We start from the raw sequence: 19,840 nt of genomic DNA, 5'->3' as shown, positions 1-19,840 counted from the left end.
CCTTGAGGGCCCCCTCATCCCTAACGAGCTCCAGTGGTTTTTCTGCCTCCCCGCCTGCTCCCCCTCCTGATTTTCCAGATCCCCCTGCCCCCCCCTGCTCCGCGCCCCATGCCAGGCCCCAGGCTGGGTGCTGGTGCTGGGCACACAGCATAGAGATAGAGACGGGACGGGAGAGGGGGGACGGACTGGCAAATGTACATGTCAATAGGAAGTGGCACATGCTCCAACAGGGTTCAATCCCATAAGGCTCCCCAGAGGAGGTGACTTTAAAGTTGTGCCTGGGATCATGCAAGTAAAACGTGGCTGGAGCATGGGTGTGCAGGGCAGGGAGTAGTGTTGGGGGAGAGGTGGGGGCTGGGCAGAGCTAGTTCTCCAGGCTGAGGTGCCTGTACCAAGATCCATCCTGAGGTAACGACTCTCTATTTGGGCATCCTGGCTTGGCCCACCTGTCCTCCCCTCCAGGAGGGCCCTCTCCTTCCTTTCTGCCTTCCAGCTCACTTTCACCCTGCCCGCCTCTCAAGGCTTCTCCCAACCAGAAATGGCCCCCACCAGTGTCCAAATCCCACCCTTTTCTCAAACCCAAGGGTGAGTCTCCTCTGGCCTGCCGGGCTTTTTCGAGGTCAGGTTTCTAGGTAGAGCTCCCAGGTGGACAAGACTCACACCCTGGCCAATGACACCCTGGGGGCTGACTGACCTCTCGGCCCGTTGCCTCATCTGTGAGCTAGGGTCATTAGTGCCCCCCTCCCTGGCTTGTGGGGAATAACGGAGCAAACAGCAACGGGGACAGCCCCTAAGTGTACCTCCTCTCCTCCCCACCTAGCACACAGGAAGTGTGCCGGAACTCTGCTGGAGAAACCACGCCCACATCGGGAGGGCGGAGATAACCCCGGGTTCTACCAGCCGGCTTGGGGCAGTTGTCGCAGGAGGCTGTGCTGGAGGAAGGGGTTACCCAATCTGGTCCTGCAACGCCCGCCGTATCCGTGTGGCTTTGCCGCATGGTGTTATTTTGATAATCGCCCTGGGAAGTGGGCGGGTCTGGAATCATTGTCCCCATTTGAAACTTGGGGAAACTGAGTCCCACAGAAATTGGCTTCAACCAGAGATTGGAACACTTCCAGACACTCGCCGCCTTCATCTTGTTCAGACCTCAGGGTGGGGTGAGAGGAGGGGTCGGAAGCTGGTGGGGAGAGGGCACAGTCGCCGAGGGCTCGACGGGGAGGGGAAGGAGGAGGAGCGGGGCGCGCCCCCCCAGCCGGGTCACGTGACCTGTCGCCATGTGGGCCGGGCTGGGCGGAGCAGCACTCTGGCCCGGCTGGGCCTGATACGGTCACAGGTCGCCCCAGGGCCCTTGGCCACTCCCTCCCTCTGACCTCACGACCCCTCCCGCAGCTGGTGGAGCCCAGACACAGTTCCCGGCGGCCCTCGCGGGGGACAGGTGAGCCGCGCGCCGGGCCCCTCCTCCCCAGCGCCTCCCAGGTCAGCGCCGGGATGCGGGTGCCGGGTCGTGGGTGGGGGCCGCAGCTCCGGGGCTTGGGGACGGCGCCCTCGTCCTCCTATCCCCATCCAGTTCCCCTGCGGCCACCAGCTCCACCCCCTCTGAATCCCTTTGGGCCTCTGGGGCCACTGGGCACCGAGTTTCCTCCTCGGGTTCTCTTGGATCTCCCTGAGTTCACTCCCTGAGTTGACTCTCTCAGGGGGGTCCGGGCGGGGGACGTGAAGATCTCAGCTCACCCCAACAGGCAGGTGGCGGGCGTCAGGGGAGAGGGCGGTGGTGTGTGTCTCTCGGGATGGGAAGGGGCGGGGAGGCTGGGTTTGCAGGTGGGTACCACTGGCGGAAAGTGGGCTTGTGGGAGACTGGCAGATGAGGGATCCAGGGTCTCTCGGAGTTGCTGCCTTCCCTCGGCTCAGAGGCTGGGCTGCGGCTCTGACCGGACAGTAGCTGCTCCCAGAGGACTGGCTTCCGGCTGGGGTGGGGTTTCTGGAAACGGGCCCCACCCTTCCCCTCCCTACCTGGCTCACAGCTCAGGAATGGTGCACCCTGGAAACTCCTGCCCGACTTGTCCCTGCCTGGGCAAGGGTGCCAGGGTGCTGGGTACCAGGCAGAAGTCTTGGGCAGTGCCCAAATGCCAGTGCCCAGGTGAGCCCCCATCCCCCAGGCACCCTCTGAGCACCTTCCATCTCCCTGCTCCTGCCTCCTGGAGAAGGGGTGTGTGGGAGAGGCCTGTAGATCTGAACCTGGGAAGGTCTGTCTTTCCAGGAAGGAATTCCAGCTCTAGGGGCTGGATTGGGGGGCACACCCTCAGCCCCAGCTGCAGCTACTTTCCATTTCAGGCGGAGTCAAGAGTCCACCTCTGATCTCTCTCTGCTGGTTTCTCCACACTGTGCTCCTGTGAGAGAGACGGGGAGGGGGCTTGGACTCTGTGGGCTCAGAGACTGGACACCCCTAAGTGAGGGCACTGTCTGGGTACAGCCCTAGCGGGACCTGCTCTGTCTGGACACCCTGGCCTCGCCTGAGGAAGCCCTTGAGCTGAGCCAACTTTCCTCCGTGCTGAGTTCCCTGGGGGTGAGGGTAGGGAGGAGTGGGGGGGGCAGGGCAGACCGAGGGCTGGGCCCAGTCTTGCTGGGGCAGAGTCCTGCGGGACTCAGTGGGTGCTTGGGAGCCTGCCGCCCTCGCCCCGCTCCCACGGGCTGAAGAGCTTGGACAAGGCCACCCTGGTTCAGTTGTCTTGGGTGATGGCAGAGCCCGGACAAAGGCTGGACAAAGGCTGCCTGTTTAACGCCCAGCACCCCTCCCCCAGCCAGCTGCCCTGGCCTGCCCGGAGGTGATGGAATGTAGCGGAGTCTCTCAGGAGGGCTGTCGACCTTGACGCGCCCAGGTTGGCGTGGAGTGACTCCTGTGCAGGGGGGATGCAGGGTGGGGCGCAGCCGAGGAGGCCATCCTGTCTGCTGTTCTGTCAGACGCTGGTGAGGGTGAGGGCCCAGGCTGCTAGCTGTCTGTGGGATTTCCGGCCGGGAGGAAGTGCTGTGTGGTCACGGGCGGGCACAGGGAAGGTCTCAGCTGCCCTGACCTTTCTCACCCAGAGGGCGGCATCTCTGGGTCAGAACCCTGGGAATGGAGAGCCTATCCACAGGCACCCCACCCGCTCCCCATCTCGCAGGGATGGCGTCACTGAGGAAGCCGGTGGGGAACTGCCCAGACTTCCCTCACTTCCCTCCGGAAGGAGCTCCCCTTCAGTCCATTCTGGCCTGAGGATTATTTGGGGCCACTCACTTGGCCATGCGTTTGGTGTTTGTGTGTGTGTGTGGATGGGGCAGGATGGGGGCTCAGGCAGCCTGGGCTGGGAGTGGCACCCCCCATGGTCCCCAGGGAGCGGGCAGTGGAGCTGGGTGCCAGGCTAACTTTGCTGTCACGCTTTCTGTCTCATCACATGGGCAGCAGGAGGCTCCTGAGGCTGTGTCCAGGCTCTGAACTGCCCTACGTCGGCAGACTGGCTGGGGGTGGGCCGCAGATATGTCCCGGTCGCTGGCTTTTGTCCTCAATGTCCCTGAGACCCCACAGGACCCAGAGGAGTAAGTGCTCTGAGGTGGGGCTGGGGGGCTGGGATGTGTCACCCCCAGGGAGAGGTGGTCTGGACCTCAGCCCTTCGGAGGGGGTAGGCTGCTGGGGCGAGGACTGGGTCCGCCGCAGCCTGAACTCCTGCCCCTTCCCCCATTCTCACCCCAGCAGCCAGGAGCCCAGCCCCTATGATGAGAGCGAAGTGCACGACTCTTTCCATCAGCTCATCCAGGAGCAGAGCCGCTGGGTGGCCGAGGAGGGGCTGGAGCTGCAGCAGAGGGTGCCGGGGGCTGGAGCCCTGGGGGCCTCAGGTGAGCCCGCCTGCCCTGGCCCAGGCCGGGTGCTGGGATGTGTGGGCCGGACACGGAGCCTCTCAACCTCTCAGGAAGCCCCTCCTAGCAGCCTGGGGCAGGGGGTGGGCAGGGGATATCTCCGGCCGGTGGTGTCTGTAGAACCTCTGGACGAGTCTTTCTTGCTGGGCAGGCAGTGACCGCCAGGCCTTGCTGGGGCCCGAGGGCGCCCCTGTCTACAGCACGGCCACACTCCGCATCTTGGCCAGCATGCCCAGTCGCACCATTGGTGAGTGGGACCCTCTGCTTTGGACCCTGGGCTGGGCTGCGGTTTCCGGCGGGGATCTGTGTACCTCAGAGCCAGGCCTCTTGGGCTCTTACCCCACCCCGTCTGCTGCCTGGAGGCCCAGCCCAGCCCCATGCAGCTTTGCGCGTTCTAAAAACGACTCCGGAGTCGTCATGGGGATAAAAATATGCTCTTGGGAACCCGGTGGTGCTTGAGGTCTCTTATGAAAGAACTTTCCTGGGTCCTGGGAAGGAGTGGGGGGGCAGCCCTTGTCTCTACATAAGGGGCGGCGCGTCCCCCCTGACCAGCGGCCTCCACAGGCCGGAGCCGCGGCGCCATCCTCTCCCAGTACTACAGCCGCACAGTGAGGCTGCGCCGCAGGGCCGGCCGGCCTCAGCTCAGGGATGTGGGCCGCTCGGCCCGGCCCAGCCTCCGCCTGTACGACCTGGAGCTGGACCCCGCGGTCCTGGAGGAGGATGGTGAGTGAGGGGGGGCCGGAGCCTCGGTGGGGAGGAGGTCAGCAGGCCGGGGCGGGGGGGCGGGGGTGCAGTGGGCTGTCTGAAGGCCCCCAGCGGTGAGGTCTCTTTGCAGGGGTATGGGAGTGTCTCGGTGCCCCGGCCACTGGCACAGAGAAGTGCGGGCCTTTCCGGCTGCACAGTGTTTGGCTCATGTAGGCACGCGCTCCACAGCGTCTGTTGAGCATTTGTAGTGTCGCAGACGCTGGTGTTGGCTTTGGGATGTGATGGTGGTAAGCAGACCCAGTCAGCTCTCATGCAGCTTATTGTCTGCCTTGTGAAATAGACAGGAACCAAATAAATGGATAAGTGGATGGTTAAAGCTCAGGTAAGGGCAGCTGAGGAAAGGCACGCCGCAGGAGAGTGTCACGGAACCTGTCTAGCCTGGAGCGACCCAGGAAGGCTTCCTGGAGGAAGTGACACTAGAGTCAGTGGGGCATGGGCAAAGGCCCTGAGGTGGGAGCCTGCCGGCTTGTCTGAGTATCTGAGAGGCCTGTGTGGAGGGGCTGGGGAACAAGGGAGAGTGGTCGTAGGAGGGAGCAGGGCCCAGCTCACAGGTTGGTCTTCAGCCAGGTGATCTCTGGCATCAGTGCCCAGGGGCTTGGGTACTTCCTGGGTCCCTGCCTGTGTTTCCTCTCCCTGTTTACCCAAGGCCCGCAGCTGGTGGGTGACAGAGCAGTGCAGGGTGGTGTGGGCTCTGAGGTCAGGGTGGACATTCCAGTTTCATTGTGTAAACCATGCCAGGTGTCTGCTTTCTGGTCATTTTATATCTGTAAAGTGGGGTTAAAATAGCACCCCCTTTCCACGGTGGTTGTGAAGATGAAGGGAACGAGGACATAGGGGAGGGGCAAATCTCCAGGTCCCGCCCTCCCCTACTCACCCCACCAGGCCTTGGCATAGTGGGAAGTGGTGGGGGAACAAGGGGGACTGCTGAGTGGGGGGCGGATGGGGCTCAGGGGCATTGGGGGGTCAGAGCAAGATGCGAGTGGGGACCCAGGAGGAGAGTTTGTTTGGTTCAAGGTGGAGGGGGCACTGGGCTGGGCCTCGGAAGATGCTGGGAACTTGATCGTGTCCTGGGCTCCAGGGGGTGGAGGTGAGAGAGTGATGGCCAGTGGGGCTGTGGGACAGGCGGGCAGCACAGGGTCCTAGCAGAGAGGAGCCATCAGGCCTGGCCGGGCGGCAGAGGCCTGTGTTGCAGGGGAACGGCCGCAGTTGTGGGAGGGAGGGAAGGATGCTGCGGGGAACCCACAGGGCTCGCTCCTGATCCTGCAGAGAAGCGGGGCCTCCTGGTGAAGGAGCTTCAGGGCCTGACGGTGGCCCAGCGGGACCACATGCTCCGGGGAATGCCGCTGAGCCTGTCCGAGAAACGCTGCCTGCGGTCAGTGCCCCTCGGCCTCGTGCGGACCCCAGACCCACTTCCTCGGCTGGGCGGGGTGGTTGGTGAGAATGGTCCTGAGCCTGCGGTGGGCGGGTGGTCCCTGGGAGGGAGTGGACCAAGCCCTGACGCTGCCTCTGCCCCCAGAGAGGAGAGCCGGCCCCCGAGGGGCAAGCGGAGGGCCCGGGGGCACCGTGGGCTCCTCTCCTGCTGCAGCCAGCTGCGCGACAGCTGTATCCTGGTAGGCGCCTCTGGGCAGCTGGGGGCGGGGGCGCTGAGGGGGCCACGTTTTCTCCCTCCGCGTGCCGCTCGTGGGGTCCTCTAGCCTTCAGCCTGGCTCTGGGTGTGATCGACCCCCCTCCCCTCGCGGCTCCCCCTCCACTGCCCCTGCGCTCTAGGCCTGGCCCGGGGTCTGGCTGGGGACCGGCTCCCCTCTCCAGCCTCGCCTGAGGGCTGTCCTGCTTCTGTCCCCGCAGGCGTCGCACAACCTGGGGCTCGCACTGCTCTCGGGGCTGCAGGCCCTGATGCCCTGGCACTACGCCCTGAAGCGGATTGGGGGCCAGTTTGGCTCCAGCGTTCTCTCCTACTTCCTCTTCCTCAAGACCCTGCTGGCCTTCAACACCCTGCTGCTGCTGCCACTGCTGGCCTTTATCGTGGGCGTGCAGGCCGCCTTCCCGCCTGCGCCCTCGGGCTCCGTGCCCGCCTTCAGGGGCCTGGAGCTTCTCACGGGCGGGGTGAGGCTTGGTGGGGGCGGGCAGGGCACCCCCTTGTCACGGCTTCCTCCAGGGACCCCCACCCCACCCCTTGCTGCGACTCCAGGAGGGGGGTGTCCTGGCAGCTCCAGGGTGGCCGCGGCCCTTTGCCCACCTCCGTGTTCTCCTCACTGCCCCTGCCCTGGCCCTTCCCCTTCTGCCTTTCCCCTCGCCCTGCCCCCTGGGCGCCCTCCATCTGCCCTCCAAGCCTGAGGGTGGGTCAGGTGCAGGGAGGGGGAGAGTCCCTGATGTGGCCGGGCGTCCTCTCTGCAGGGCCGCTTCACCCACACCGTCATGTACTACGGCTACTATAGTAACGCGACGCTGAACCAGCCGTGTGCCTCCCCACGGGATGGCGGCCAGTGCACTCCTGAGGCGGGCGGCCTGCCCTACAACATGCCCCTGGCTTACCTCTTCACCGTGGGGGTAGCTTTCTTTATCACCTGCATCACTCTGGTGTACAGGTAACAGCCCTCCACCCTATGACCCTGGCTCTGAGCGCCATTGATCCACCCATGCATCCATCTGTCCATCCATCCATCCATCCATCCATCCAGCTACCCATCCATTCATCTGTCTAGCTACCTAGTCTAGCTACCTATCCATCCATCATCACTTCATCCATTCATCCATTCATCATCACTCCATCCATCCGTCCATCTATCAACTGTGCATCCATGGATCCTGCCTTCCTTCCATCCATCCATCCACACTTTCATCCATGCACCCATCCACTCCACAAACATTTGCTGTGCTCTGCTCAGGACAGGAAGGTAAGTGAGCTTGGTGCATGTCCTTGAGAAGCTTGCTGTCTACAGGAGAAGATAGGCCAATGAAGAGGCTGGGAAACTCCTGGTGTTATGTTGCTCAGGTGTTATGGAGCATAGGAGAGGAAGTCAGACCAGCTTCCCAGGGCGGCGGCACTCATCCCAGAGAGGGAGGTTAAATAAGGGTGGGCTGGAGAAAGGCCGGGGAAGGTGTTTTGGTTATCGGGAGAGGCAGTGCAAAGGCCCTGAGGTGAGCCAGCACCTTCTGCAGCCACGTCTGGGTGGGAGGCAGCCGGCCATGTTGGTGGGGAGTGGAGCCTGACCCCTCTTCTAGCCACTTGTGGCCGGCGGCCTCCCTGTTGGTCAGGGCTGATCTAGAGTGGCCGGCGGTCCACACCAGGAGGCTGAGAGCTCTGGGCTAGAGGTGGGGCAGGGAGAGTGGCCGGAGGCCCATCCAGCGCCGGGAGGGCTCCTCTGAGTGGGTGGTGGGTTTTGGCTGCAGGGAGCATCCCATCTGTCTTCTCCCCGGCCTCTGCGCCTTCCGCCCCATCTCACCCTCTGCCTGCCTCTGCTTCTCCCAGCATGTCCCGCTCTTTTGGGGAGAGCTACCGGGTGGGCAGCACTTCGGGGGTCCATGCCATCACTGTTTTCTGTTCCTGGGACTACAAAGTGACTCAGAAATGGGCCACCCGCCTCCAGCACGACAATATCCGAACCCAGCTGAAGGTGAGCTGCCCAGGGGCCCTGGGGCCGCTGTCCTCCACCCCGTGTCCAGGGAACACCAGTCGGGGCCTGCTCCAGTGGGAGAGGGTTAGCGCTGCTCTCGGGCCCTCTCCCCGGAGTCCCCGTGTCCTCCGGCCCCCGCGGGAAGAGGCCTGCGGGGCACCAGCTGGCACGTGCTCCCAGTCCCCACAATAGCCCTGGGGTACACGTGAGGACACTGAGGCCTCAGTCCTTTGCCCAAGGCCTCAGGGCCAGAGGGTGGCTGGCCTGGGCCTCGCGGAAGGTCCTCTGCCTTTCTGGGGTTTCCCGCTGCGGGATTCGGGTCAGGGCAGCTCACAGCTTTGACCTGGCTGATGGGCCCTCAGGGAGTGCCTTGGGGCTCCGGGTCAGCGAGGGGATGGCTGTCCACAGGCAGGACAGCTCAGGAGGCAGGGCTGGGGAGGGTGGGTGGGAGCGCCTGGGGCAGGCCTCAGCCTGCGGCCCCGTGCTGCGGTCTCCTGGTGCCGGGAGGGGCCCCAGAGCAGGGGGAGCGACGGGCCGTGGCCCCAGGGGTGGGTGGGAGGCGACCCTCGGCGTCCCCCGAGCCTCCCTGTGTGTCTGCTCCACGTGTCCCCGGGGGTGTGGTGCGTGTGTCTGCGTGTCTCCGTGCGTCTGTGCCGTGGGTGACAGGCCCGCTGCTGCCCCCAGGAGCTGCTGGCCGAGGGGCAGCTGCGGCAGCGCCCCCCGAGGGCGTGCGGACGGCTGCGGCAGGCGGCCGTGCTGGGGCTCGTGTGGCTGCTGTGTTTGGGGACCACGCTGGTGTGCGCCCTGGCCGTCTACAGCTTCTCAGAGCTCGTGCTCCAGGTGCGGGGAGGGCGTGGGGGGTCCCCGCGGAGGCTCCGGCCGTGGGGTCAGACGCCTGCTTCGTTAGACTGGGCCCCCTGGGGCCCCGCACCCTCCGCCCAGGCCCTCCCTGGAGGCCGCTTCCCTCACAGGCCTTGTTCTCATTCTTGGTCTGTCTGACACTCCCCCTATTTTTCTGTCCTTTTGTTTTCTCACCTTTTGGTTTCTCTTTTCTCTTTTCTTCCCCGGACACCTGTGTTCCATCCCCCCTCCTCCCCCTCCCACCCCCCTTCCTGTGCGGTTTGAACACTGGGCCTGGGGTGAAGGGTGGCGTGCCTGCCACTTCCACCCCCTCCTTCCGCCCCGGGACCCCTCCCTGCGGCCCCTCCCCCGTCTCCGGCCCATCAGTGGACCTGCCTCTGTCCTTGGGGCGCCTGTGGTGACCGCTGACCGCTGGCCCTCCCCCTGCCGTAGCAGAGCCGCGTGTCTGCTGAGCGGGACTGGGCGCTGCTGGCCCTGCCCCTGGTGGTCTGCCTTCTCAACCTGGGGGCCCCCTACCTGTTCCGCGTCCTGGCCGCCCTGGAGCGGCACGACTCCCCGGTGCTAGAGGTGTACGTGGCCATCTGCAGGTGCGTGGCCAGATGGGGCCGCCACGTGGGGCTTTCTGGGGCGGGACCTCTGTCTCCCAGGCACCCCTCCCTCAGCCTGTGCACGCCCCCCGCACCCCCCCTTTCTGCAGGAACCTCATCCTCAAGATGGTCATCCTGGGGATTCTTTGCTACCACTGGCTGGGCCGCAGGGTGGGCACCCTGAAGGACCAGGTGAGGGCGGGCCGGGCAGTGCTGGCAGAGGCGTGGGGCTCCCCGGGCCCCTCAAGAGGGTCTGCCCTGGTCCCAGGTTGGGGGTGGACGGGGTGGCCCCTCACAGCAGCCAGCCCTCACCTGATCTTACCTGGCCTGGTCTACAAGCATATTGGAGGCCCCTAGGTGGGCATGGGGAGCAGGGGTGGGGGGCACCAGGGCACTGGGGGCTGAGGCCGCGTCTGTTTCAGTGCTGGGAGGACTTTGTGGGCCAGGAGCTGTACCGGCTCATGGTGATGGACTTCATCTTCACGCTGCTGGACACGCTTCTGGGGGAGCTGGTGTGGAGGTGAGGCCCCAGGGGCGGGTCCCTGCACTCACCTCCTGGGCACCTGGGCTCCCCCTGCGGAAGGGCTCCTGGCATCCTCACCTGTGTGGTGGAGGTGAGGGTCACCCAGGCGGTTCTCAGGCCTCTGAAAATCAGGACCTGACCCCAGATTGGGGCCATAAATCTCTACCCATGACGGCTCTTCTGTAAAATATCGATAAACTGAGAAAAACATTTAGGAGACAGGATGTAACCTATTTTGAGATTGGAAAGGAAAACAGGTTTCAAAATGACGCATATGGTATAATCTGTCTCATACAAAGGAAAAAGGGGTCGGGAGGAAGAACAGAAGCTAGAGGAACATTCTCAGATGTCCTGGCTACGAGTGCTAGCATTGTAGGTGTCATTTCCTTCTTTCTGTGTTTTCTTTGAGAACATGTGAATTTAATAATAATAAGATTTAAAAAAAGCCGTAAAACAGGGCTTCCCTGGTGGCGCAGTGGTTAAGAATCCACCTGCCAGTGCGGGAGACATGGGATCGAGCCCTGGTCCAGGAAGATCCCACATGCCGCGGAGCCACTAAGCCCGTGCGCCACAACTACTGAGCCTGTGCTCTAGAGCCCACGAGCCACAACTACTGAGTCCGCATGCCACAACTACTGAGCCTGTGCTCTTAGAGCCCGTGCTCCGCAACAAGAGAAGCCACCGCAATGAGAAGCCTGCGCACCGCAACAAAGAGTAGCCCCCGCTCGCTGCAGCTAGAGAAAGCCCGCGCGCAACAACGAAGACCCAACGCAGCCAAAAAAAAAAAAAAAAGCAGTAAAACATTTGATGCTGATGTGCTGATGTGCACATTTATACCTGGGTGTATCCATACATGCTTAGAAAAAGGACGGAGATGAAGCTGGCTGCAGTGTGGACCCTTCAGGGTGGGACCCCAGGCCGCCGTCTCCCCTCTGCATCACTGGCACCCTGGCGGGGAGGGCACGGTCTTCAGCTTGGCGTGCGGGTTGGGGTGGGGACGAGGGTCTGTCTTGGGGATTGGCCCTCCCGCGTGACCCCAGGGGTTCTTCTGCCCAGGCTCATCTCTGAGAAGAGGTCTCAGAGGAAGGGGAAGCCTGAGTTCGACATTGCGGGGAATGTTCTGGAGCTGATTTACGGGCAGACCCTGACCTGGTGAGCATCTCCCAGTTGTGTCCCAGTGCCTGGCCCTTGGGGAGGCTGATCGCTTCCCCCTGGGCCACACAGCAAGGCCCAGTCCTGGGAATCTGGAGTGACCTGACCCCTCAATTCCCCAGGGACCCAGTCTCAGCTCCCCGGGGTCCCGACCCCGAGCCAGGCCCGGGTGGCCTTTCTAGGCCTGGGGAGCCACACAGGGGTCAGGACCCAGCCTCTGGAATGCAGCCCTCTCCTCTCCTTGCTCTCCTCAGGCTGGGGGTCCTCTTCTCCCCGCTCCTCCCCGCCATGCAGATCATCAAGCTGCTGTTCCTCTTCTACGTCAAGAAGGTAAAGATGCCGCTGGGTCCCTGGGAGGGCGGCGGGGCCTGGGGAGAGTGTGCAGCCAGGGTGGCCGCTGGGCTGGCAGATGCGGAGCCCTGACCCAAGGGGTGTGGGGCTGGCAGCCCAGGGCCACCCTCTGGGTCAGTCCCACGGGCCACAGCTGGCCCCCGTCCCGTCCCTGCATCACTGCCTTTGGCAGGCTGGGCAGCATCCCGTCAGGGTCCGTGGTCATTGCCAGGTGCCCATGTGCACGGGCCAGGGCTTGGGGGGGGGGGCGCTGGGAGGTGCTCAGAACCAGGTCCTTCTCTCTGGTCCTCTGTTTCCTCCTCTGTACAACGTGGATGGTGCTCTGGGGGGCGCTGCCGGAGGTGACGTTTATAAAGCGTCGGGCACAGTGGAGACCTTCAGTCAGTGGAGGTGGCTTTTAGTATCAACCCTTTCACGTGCGGGTGACCTGGCCAACCTGCCCCCCGTGAGCCTCAGTCTCCCCTCCGTAGACCGGGAGGTAGCCCCGCTGGCCCTTTCCAGCCTGTGGGCTCAGATTCTGAGTGTCTGCTTCTCTGCGGGGCTGTCCTGGGGGCTCGGCTCGGGCTCCCCCTGCAAGCAGCACACCCCCAGCCCACTGCCGGCCTTGCCCCTCTTCCCTCTTGGAGGCCCCACCAGGCCTGGGGGAGGGTGGGTGGCAGGGTGGGTGGCAGGGCGGTGGCAGAGCGCAACCTTTGTCCCCAGACGAGCCTGATGGCCAACTGCCAGGCACCCCGCAGGCCCTGGAAGGCCTCCCACATGAGCACCGTCTTCATCTCGCTGCTCTGCTTCCCCTCCTTTCTGGGCGCTGCCATCTTCCTCTGCTACGCCATCTGGCAGTGAGTGGGCCCTCGGCCTCTGGGGGGCGGGATGGGGAGCTGCCCCCTGGGGCCGCTGTGGCTGGTGGCCGCGGTTTGGGTGGTGCGGAGGTGGCCTTTGTCCGGGCTGAGGGGTCAAGCCGCCCGCCCTCTTCCCCCAGGGTGAAGCCCTCGAGCACCTGCGGCCCCTTCCGGACCCTGGACACCATGTATGAGGCGGGCAAGGTGTGGGTGCGCCGCCTGGAGGAGGCGGGCCCCAGGGTCTCCTGGCTGCCCTGGGTGCGCCGGTACCTGGTGGAAAGCGCCTTCCCCGTCTACTTGGCGTCGGCCCTGCTGCTGTGAGTGCGGGGGCCCTGGTCTCCCTCCCCGGGGCTCCTGCGCGGGGCGCCCAGCCTGAGCGGCCGTCTCCCGCAGGGCCGTGATCTACCTCAACATCCAGGTGGTGAAGGGCCAGCGGAAGGTCATCTGCCTCCTCAAGGAGCAGCTAAGCAACGTGAGTGCCCCTCGGGCTCCCACCTCGGGGGCGCCTGCTGGCTCACACCCGCGGCCCCTCCACGCCTCCCCCCCGGACCTGGGCTGTGGAGAGGGCTTGTCTGCCAAGCGCATCGCATCGATTAAGATGCGTATCTTGTATTAATCGGAGACGTAAGCTACAGGCAGCCAGCCTGCCCCGGCTGCAAAGACCCCGCTGGGACGAGGGCTCTGGTGGTGCTGCTCCGAGCACCCCCCTCCCCCTCCCGCATCCCCCCTGGAGGCCGCCCAGCCTTGCCCGCAGGCTGTCCCTCCCTCCCTGCGCACTTACTGGGCCTCCCATCACCTTGAGAGCAAGTCACTGCCCCGTAGGTCAGAGTCACCTGGGCTGGCGTTTCCCCAGACAGGCATGGCCTTTCACCTGGTCCTGTCCTCCCTGGGTCTGGGCTGGCTGCTCAGGGGCACCTGTCAGTGACAGCGGGTCTCCCCTGAACACTTGGTGGGCTCTGACCTCATCCCCAGGGCCCCAACCTTGCCCCCGGGGCCCCGACATCACTCTCCCCACTGCTGTTTTTTCTTTTTTCCTTTTCCTTCCCAGTTTCTCACTTCTGTACTTAATGCTTGAGCCCACCTTGGGGCCTGCTGGTGCCTGTGTCCCCTAGGCGGTCACGTCAGGGCTGGTGGCCACCAGCCACTGTTCGTTAGAAATGACTTGGGGGTCAGCTGCTGGGTGTCAGCCGAGGCAGGACGGGGCTGGGGTGCAGCTCGCGTGTGAGTCTTCTGCTGGCTAATTGGTGCAGGGACTCCGGGTCAGGTCTTCTTGCGTGGAAGGATCCCCTGGGGACAGTAAGGCAGTACAAGGTAACCCCTCTCCTCCCCTTTCACAAACCGAGGGCAGGGCTCAGGCTGGGCATTTTGGCTGAGGTGCAGCTATTGGAAGTGGGTTTTTCCCAACCGGCTCCTGCCCTGCTGTGTAGAGCTTTGGGGCCTGCAGTGCCCCGTGGTGGTGGGAGGCACAGCAGCGTCGGGAGGGGGACCCCAGCTCCGCCCGCCATTCCTCTAGGAGCTGAGGGACAGTTCCCCAGGTGGCCCTTGCTGCAGGCTCTGTCCTCCCAAGGCCGAGGCTGGCCCCGGTTCTGAGTCTTTGGGGCCACACTTCTGATCTCAGCCTGCGCTCGGAGCATCTTTTCTCTGGCCTGGGCAGGTGGCTTACTCAGGCGCACGGCCCTCTGTACCCACCAACTCGATGGAGAGAAAGCGGGAAGGTCTCTTAAGGAGGTCCCACCTCGTAGGTGTCTCAGCGCCTTCGTGGGTGAGCCAGGGTCCCCAGCGCCCAGAACGCATCCTGACAAAATCGCTGTTTTCTCTTTGTGAAGACTCCCCGCAAGGAATCCAGTCTGACCCCGGGGTTTGATGGGCCCTGAAATCCGCCTGATGTTTACTGGGTCCTAGACTTAAAGCTTTATGTGCGTTTTCACAGTCAGTTGTCGAAAGACCCCTGGGTTGGCCAATACCTGCCCCAAAGACGTCTTTGTCCTAATCCCAGAAGCTGTGAATATGCCATGTTACTTGGCATTGGGGTTGTGGGATTAGGGTCGCAGATGGAATTACAGTTGCTAATCAGCTGACCTGGAGGTGGGAGATTATCCTGGATTATTCGGGTGGGCACGATGTAATCGTAAGGTCCTTAACAAAGGAAGTGGGAGAGTCAATGTCAGAGAAAGAGGTGTGAGAAAGACTTGACTGGCCATTGCTGGCTCTGAAGGAGGCCATGAGCCCAGGGATGTGGGCAGACTCAGAAGCTGGAACAGGCAAGGAAAGATTCTCCCCAGAGGCTCCAGAAGGAACCAGCCCTGCTGACTCCTTGATTTTAGCCCACTGAGACCCATTTTGGACTTCTGACCTCCAGAACTGATGTTGAATTTGTGTTGTTTTAAACCACTAAGTTTCCATAATTGATTAGGTCAACAATAGAAAACTAATAAAAGCCCCATGACACAGACATTTGTATCCCTCTTTTACAGATGGTGACCGAGGTCAGACCGAGGTCAATTTGCCCAAGACAGACTAAATGTCAGGGCCGGTTGTACATTGAGTTAGGCTGGGTAGGCAGCCCTCACTGTGCAACTGATCACATTTCCCTTTTCACCTTGGCTACTAGGAAGCTTAGATGCGTATGTGTGTGTGTGTGTGTGTGTGTGTGTGTGTGTGTATGTGTGTATGTATATATATAATATATGCCCACTGCTTGGCTCCTGGTTTTTCCTTGTCCTTGTTTGGTGCCTCTGTCCCCCTTCTTTAAACTTTTTGTGCTTGTGATGTCAGACACTCTTTGTGAGCTACCCCAAGTGCAGTCTGGAACAGGGCACTTCTGGACGGACACATGATGGCTGTTTTCTCAGCCTTTGTGTTCTGGCGTTTCTAGGAGGGGGAAGACAAGATCTTCTTAATCAACAAGCTTCAGCGTATCTACGAGAGGAAGGAGAGGAGCAGGTGAGGGGCCCTGGAGGGGAGTGTGTTGGGGAGAAGGAGTGGGTACTGCACAGGGAGGCCTCTTTCCGCCGGTGGTGGGGAGGGAAGTGGCTGCCGGCCTCCCTGGGTGGCCCGCAGCCTCTTGGGACTCCCCTGCCCTCTTTCCCCACCTTTCCTCCTCAGGTGTGTGGGGCATTTGGGGGAGGAGGAAAACTTAAGTTTGCTGAGAAAGGAAAAAAAAGAAATGAAGGAACTGTGTGCAGGGGGCAAGGTGGAGCTGGGGTCTCTCACGCCCTTTCCCTCCTCTCTGCCACCCCCATCTTTTTTTTTTTAATATTTATTTATTTTATTTATTTTTTGGCTGCGTCGGGTCTTAGTTGCGGCACGCGGGATCTTCGTTGAGGCATGTGGGCTCTTTTGTTGTGGCGCGTGGGTTCCAGAGTGCGTGGGCTCTGTAGTTGTGGCACGCGGGCTCTAGTTGAGGCACGCGAACTCAGTAGTTGTGGCACGTGGGCTTAGTTGCCCCGCAGCACGTGGGATCTTAGTTCCCAGACCAGGGATCGAACCCGCGTCCCCTGCACTGGGAGGCGGATTCTTTACCATTGGACCACCAGGGAAGTCCCTCTGCCACCCCCGTCCTGATGGGTCGGGGGTCAGCCTGGCTGGCCTTCTCCTCAGGCCCCTGCCCCCATTCTCCCCGTGAGGTGAACACCCCCCTGCCCCGAATGCTGCTGCCTCAACCCCGGCTGCCCTGGCGCGGGGCTGGGGCTGCTCCTGTGGCCGCACGTCTCACCCTTCAACTGTTACCTGCGGTTGAGCCCAGGGAAGGGGAGATGAACTCAGACATCTTCCTGCTGCCTGGACAGACAGGCCACCCACGGGAATGCACACACACCCCTCCTCGACCCCCGCCCAGCCAGGTGGGCCAGCTGAGGTCTGCAGGTCGAGGCCCCTGGGGCTCCCCGGCCCCGACCCCGGGCAGCAGGAGCCCCCAGAACGAGCCATCTAACAAGACCCGCTGCCCGCACCACTCCCTCCCTTGCCAAGGCCCCGGTGGTGAGTCGTCGCGGCCTCGTCCGGCTCCCTCCCTTGCCAAGGCCCCGGTGGTGAGTCGCGGCCTCGTCCGGCTCCCTCCCTTGCCAAGGCCCCGGTGGTGAGTCGTCGCGGCCTCGTCCGGCTCCCTCCCTTGCCAAGGCCCCGGTGGTGAGTCGCGGCCTCGTCCGGCTCCCTCCCTTGCCAAGGCCCCGGTGGTGAGTCGCGGCCTCGTCCGGCTCCCTCCCTTGCCAAGGCCCCGGTGGTGAGTCGCGGCCACTTCTCTGCAGAGCCTTTCAGCCCGGGGAGGCCTGGAAGCAGCTCCTGAGGAAGGCTGCTGGGGATGCTCTGGCCTCGGCTGCCCAGAGGGATGACTGTGGGGCTCCTCAGCCTCCCGAGCGAGGCCCGCGCTGCCCAAGGCAACGGGGCCCCTTGCTGACTCCCCTTTCTGGCAGGGTTGGTAGAACCGAGGAGGCCGTGACGCCCCCGGCCGTATTCACAGACGACTGGGATGCCCAGTAGGACAGCGCTGGGCCCCGCAGCCCGGGAACCCCGTCACCCTCGGTTCGCACGGACCTGCGGGCACAGATGCTGCCTGGAGATGGCCCCACTGGGACACGGGGAAGGCGATGGGAGTCTGCAGCCCGTCCGAGGCTGGAGCACCCCCAGTGGACCCTGCTCAGGACTCTATTTATCCTGATTAAACACGTTGTGCAAGATGGGCTTGTCTCGTGGGAGTCCGTGCGTATGCTCAGGCCTGCCCAGGTGCACGTAGGTACAGCCCGTGGACGACCTCCAGGCCGAGGTCATGGGAACTTCGGCCTCGTGCATGTGCCGCCCCTTCAGTTTCTCCCTCTGGTTCTTCAAGGCTGCTCTCCTTGCCAGGCCAGGGCCCTGCGGCCTACCAGATGCTCCGAGGGGCCTCCCCTGGTGCTGGGCTCCTCATGAAGCAGACTCTGTGCGGCTTCAGTGTTGAGCGCAGGGCGCCCTCTTCTGGCCCAGCCCCCGATGGCAGGGATGGACCGCGCTGCAGCTTCAGGCGCTGCCCTGCCAGCCTGTGCCATGCGGGACAAGTACGGGGTGTGTGGAGGGTGATGAAGTGATGCGCTAGTGGTTATTGGGGCGGGGGTGGAGGGAGAATTTAGGGAGGGACCGGGGTGGGTCATTTGCTAGTAAGCCGTGGGGAGAGGAGCCTGCAGGCAGAAGGGCAGCCAGCGCCCAGGCCTGTGGCAGGAGCGGGGTCTGGCTGCCGTGACTGGTGGGGGGGTGACCCCAGGTCCTGCCAGGCTGAGCTTGAGGAGCCTGTGGGATGCCGTGGACCAGAGGGTGCGGGGAGGAGGGGACGGAGCTGTCACAGCCCCAGTGCCCGCTGTCTGGGGAGCGGCTGCTGTGGGAAAGGATGGGAGAGCGGCGATGGGCCCACGCTCCTCATCCCAGCAGGGAACCTGGGAGAGCAAACCTGGCCTGTGGGGGCCAGGCCAGCCCCGCAGTGAAGATGCCACTGCCATTAGCAGTGCTCCCAGCTGGGCCCACGCTAACCCCAAATGGTCCCTCTTCTGAGGACGGTCCCACGCAGGGTGCTCCTGCATTTGGCAGACGTCCAGGGGCAGACGGTCACCTGACTTTCTCGGGCGCCCGACAGATCAGGATTCCTGGGCTTGTTGTGGCTGGTCCCAGCCAGGAGGTGCTTAAGGACCTCTACGAGTAGCTGGCCTGGGCTGTGTCTCCGGGCATGAGTGCCGCTGGGTGAGGTCGGGTGGGGACACTCACCTGGGCTCTAGGGGCCAGCACCCCCCAGATGTCTGCCTCTGTGTGAAGAGGACCGATGCGCTTTTGGACGGATGGACATAAACTGACCGCGTCCAGTCTGAGCTGGCACTGCCACCTGTTATGACTAGGCCCACTTCGCCCGCCTTGCAACAACTATGAGGTCAGGCCGAGCTGCTGATGACAAACAGGAGAAAGGCCCGCAGGTATTTCTGCAGAAGCCACGTGTGATGGTCAGTTGGTGTCCCTGGCTATCGACTCAAGCGCTAACTGAGGTGCTGCCGTGAAGGCATCTTGTAGGTGCTCAGCACCCACAGTCAGCTGGCTTTAAGGGTTTTATCCCCAGTGATGTGTGTGGGCTTCATCCAATCAGTCGAAAGTCCTCAAGAGCAAGGCTGAGGTTTTCCAGAGAAGAAATTCTGCCCGGAGCTGCGGCACCACCCTGCCTGGCCGTGTCCAAATTCCAGACTCGCCAGCCCTGCTACTGTCCGAGCCAGGTCTCTTTACAGGCACACCTATCGCCCATCGGAGCTGTTTCTGATACACACGTGGCCTCAAGGTCCTCCAGCTGGAATATTCCGTGGTGGATCCTGTGTGGGGCTGACCGAGCGAGCGATGGCTGTGGAGTCAGATGGGCCTGGATTTGACCCTCATCGGCTCATGGCCTCGGGCACATTCTGTAACCTCTCCCAGTCTCTCCCAGCCCCAGTCCTCACCTCATGGGGCTGTTGAAACAAGACACAGTCTTACACAGTGCTTAGCACCCTGCCTGGCACATAGTAGTTTTGCTAAAAAAAAAAAAAAGAGCAAAAAGCTAGCTATGACTGCCAAATGAGACGCACTGAACTCTTGGAAATGGCTATTCCAATGGGTAGGCGGTCGACAGTCTCAGCCTGATGACAGGCTCCCTCTGACACCGCCTCTGCCCTGGCTGCTCAATGGAACCAACTGGGGAGATTTAAAAACTCTGGTGCCTGGGCCCACAATCAGAGATTCTGGTTGAATGTGTTTGAGATGTGCCCTGGCACTGGGATTTTAAAAGCTTTCTGGATAATTCTAACACGCAGCCAGGGTGGAGAACCAGTGAAATGTCACTTAAGCCTGAGGCTTCTGCGCACTTAGGGAGCATTTGGAAATGCGCTTCTGGTTTTCACGATGACTGGGGATCCAGGCTCCGGGGCCAGGCCTGCCACGTGGGCTGCCATTCAGGGGACGGTCCCACACAAGCTAAGCGGTGAAAACTGATGTGTAAAGCTAGTAAGTTAACTACGTTTCCACCACGACTCTTATGTGGTTTCTCCTTGATCCACCCCATATGTTCTCTTCCTGCAAAGAATCTTCTCGAAATGCCCTCCTGAGTGAACGCGTGCTCAGCTCCTCGGATCTTGTCGCTTATGCGGTTAGAATCAGTGCTGGCCAGGATGGCTCCCTCCTGGCCTCTCCTCTCCATTCAACAGTCCCTTCTTCGCACATCAAGCTTCTACCCATTGAGCACCCTGCCTTCTTTCTTTGCCTTCTCCCACGGTGTCACCAGAATTTTTT

The 19,840-nt window shown here is 62.6% G+C and overlaps 1 protein-coding gene across 18 annotated transcripts; it reads left to right on the top strand.

Annotated features, from left to right (window-relative positions):
• The first annotated feature begins 919 nt into the window (after positions 1-919).
• On the top strand, positions 920-17,250 carry TMC6 (transmembrane channel like 6). Of its 18 annotated transcripts, none has more exons than XM_059909073.1 (23): positions 920-1,152; positions 1,390-1,435; positions 2,799-2,876; positions 3,437-3,570; positions 3,725-3,867; positions 4,040-4,135; positions 4,453-4,611; positions 5,920-6,025; positions 6,170-6,263; positions 6,499-6,756; positions 7,048-7,238; positions 8,123-8,267; positions 8,952-9,107; positions 9,561-9,715; positions 9,826-9,907; positions 10,138-10,235; positions 11,295-11,390; positions 11,645-11,720; positions 12,444-12,577; positions 12,718-12,894; positions 12,971-13,049; positions 15,453-15,520; positions 16,416-17,250. In XM_059909073.1, the coding sequence occupies exons 4-23, from the start codon at positions 3,512-3,514 to the stop codon at positions 16,654-16,656; spliced, it is 2,613 nt and encodes an 870-aa protein (XP_059765056.1). In that variant the 5' UTR covers positions 920-1,152; positions 1,390-1,435; positions 2,799-2,876; positions 3,437-3,511; the 3' UTR covers positions 16,657-17,250. The 18 variants fall into 18 exon arrangements, with proteins under 18 accessions (XP_059765056.1, XP_059765054.1, XP_059765059.1 ...); XM_059909071.1 differs by having other exon boundaries at positions 920-1,157; XM_059909076.1 differs by lacking the exon at positions 2,799-2,876 and having other exon boundaries at positions 920-1,157.
• Positions 17,251-19,840: the final 2,590 nt, after the last annotated feature.

The sequence above is a fragment of the Balaenoptera ricei genome, chromosome 20 (assembly GCF_028023285.1).
Source record: "Balaenoptera ricei isolate mBalRic1 chromosome 20, mBalRic1.hap2, whole genome shotgun sequence".
Taxonomy (NCBI): domain Eukaryota; kingdom Metazoa; phylum Chordata; class Mammalia; order Artiodactyla; family Balaenopteridae; genus Balaenoptera; species Balaenoptera ricei.
Note: the sequence above shows the minus strand (reverse complement) of the source record. Positions and strands in the feature narration are given on the sequence as shown.

Coding starts and splice junctions, on each gene's coding strand:
- TMC6 (XM_059909073.1), top strand. CDS start 3,512: ATGTCCCGGTCGCTGGCTTTTGTCCTCAATGTCCCTGAGACCCCACAG. Junction 6,757..7,047: donor TGGAGCTTCTCACGGGCGGG/GTGAGGCTTGGT, acceptor TCCTCTCTGCAG/GGCCGCTTCACCCACACCGT. Junction 12,578..12,717: donor CTCTGCTACGCCATCTGGCA/GTGAGTGGGCCC, acceptor CTCTTCCCCCAG/GGTGAAGCCCTCGAGCACCT.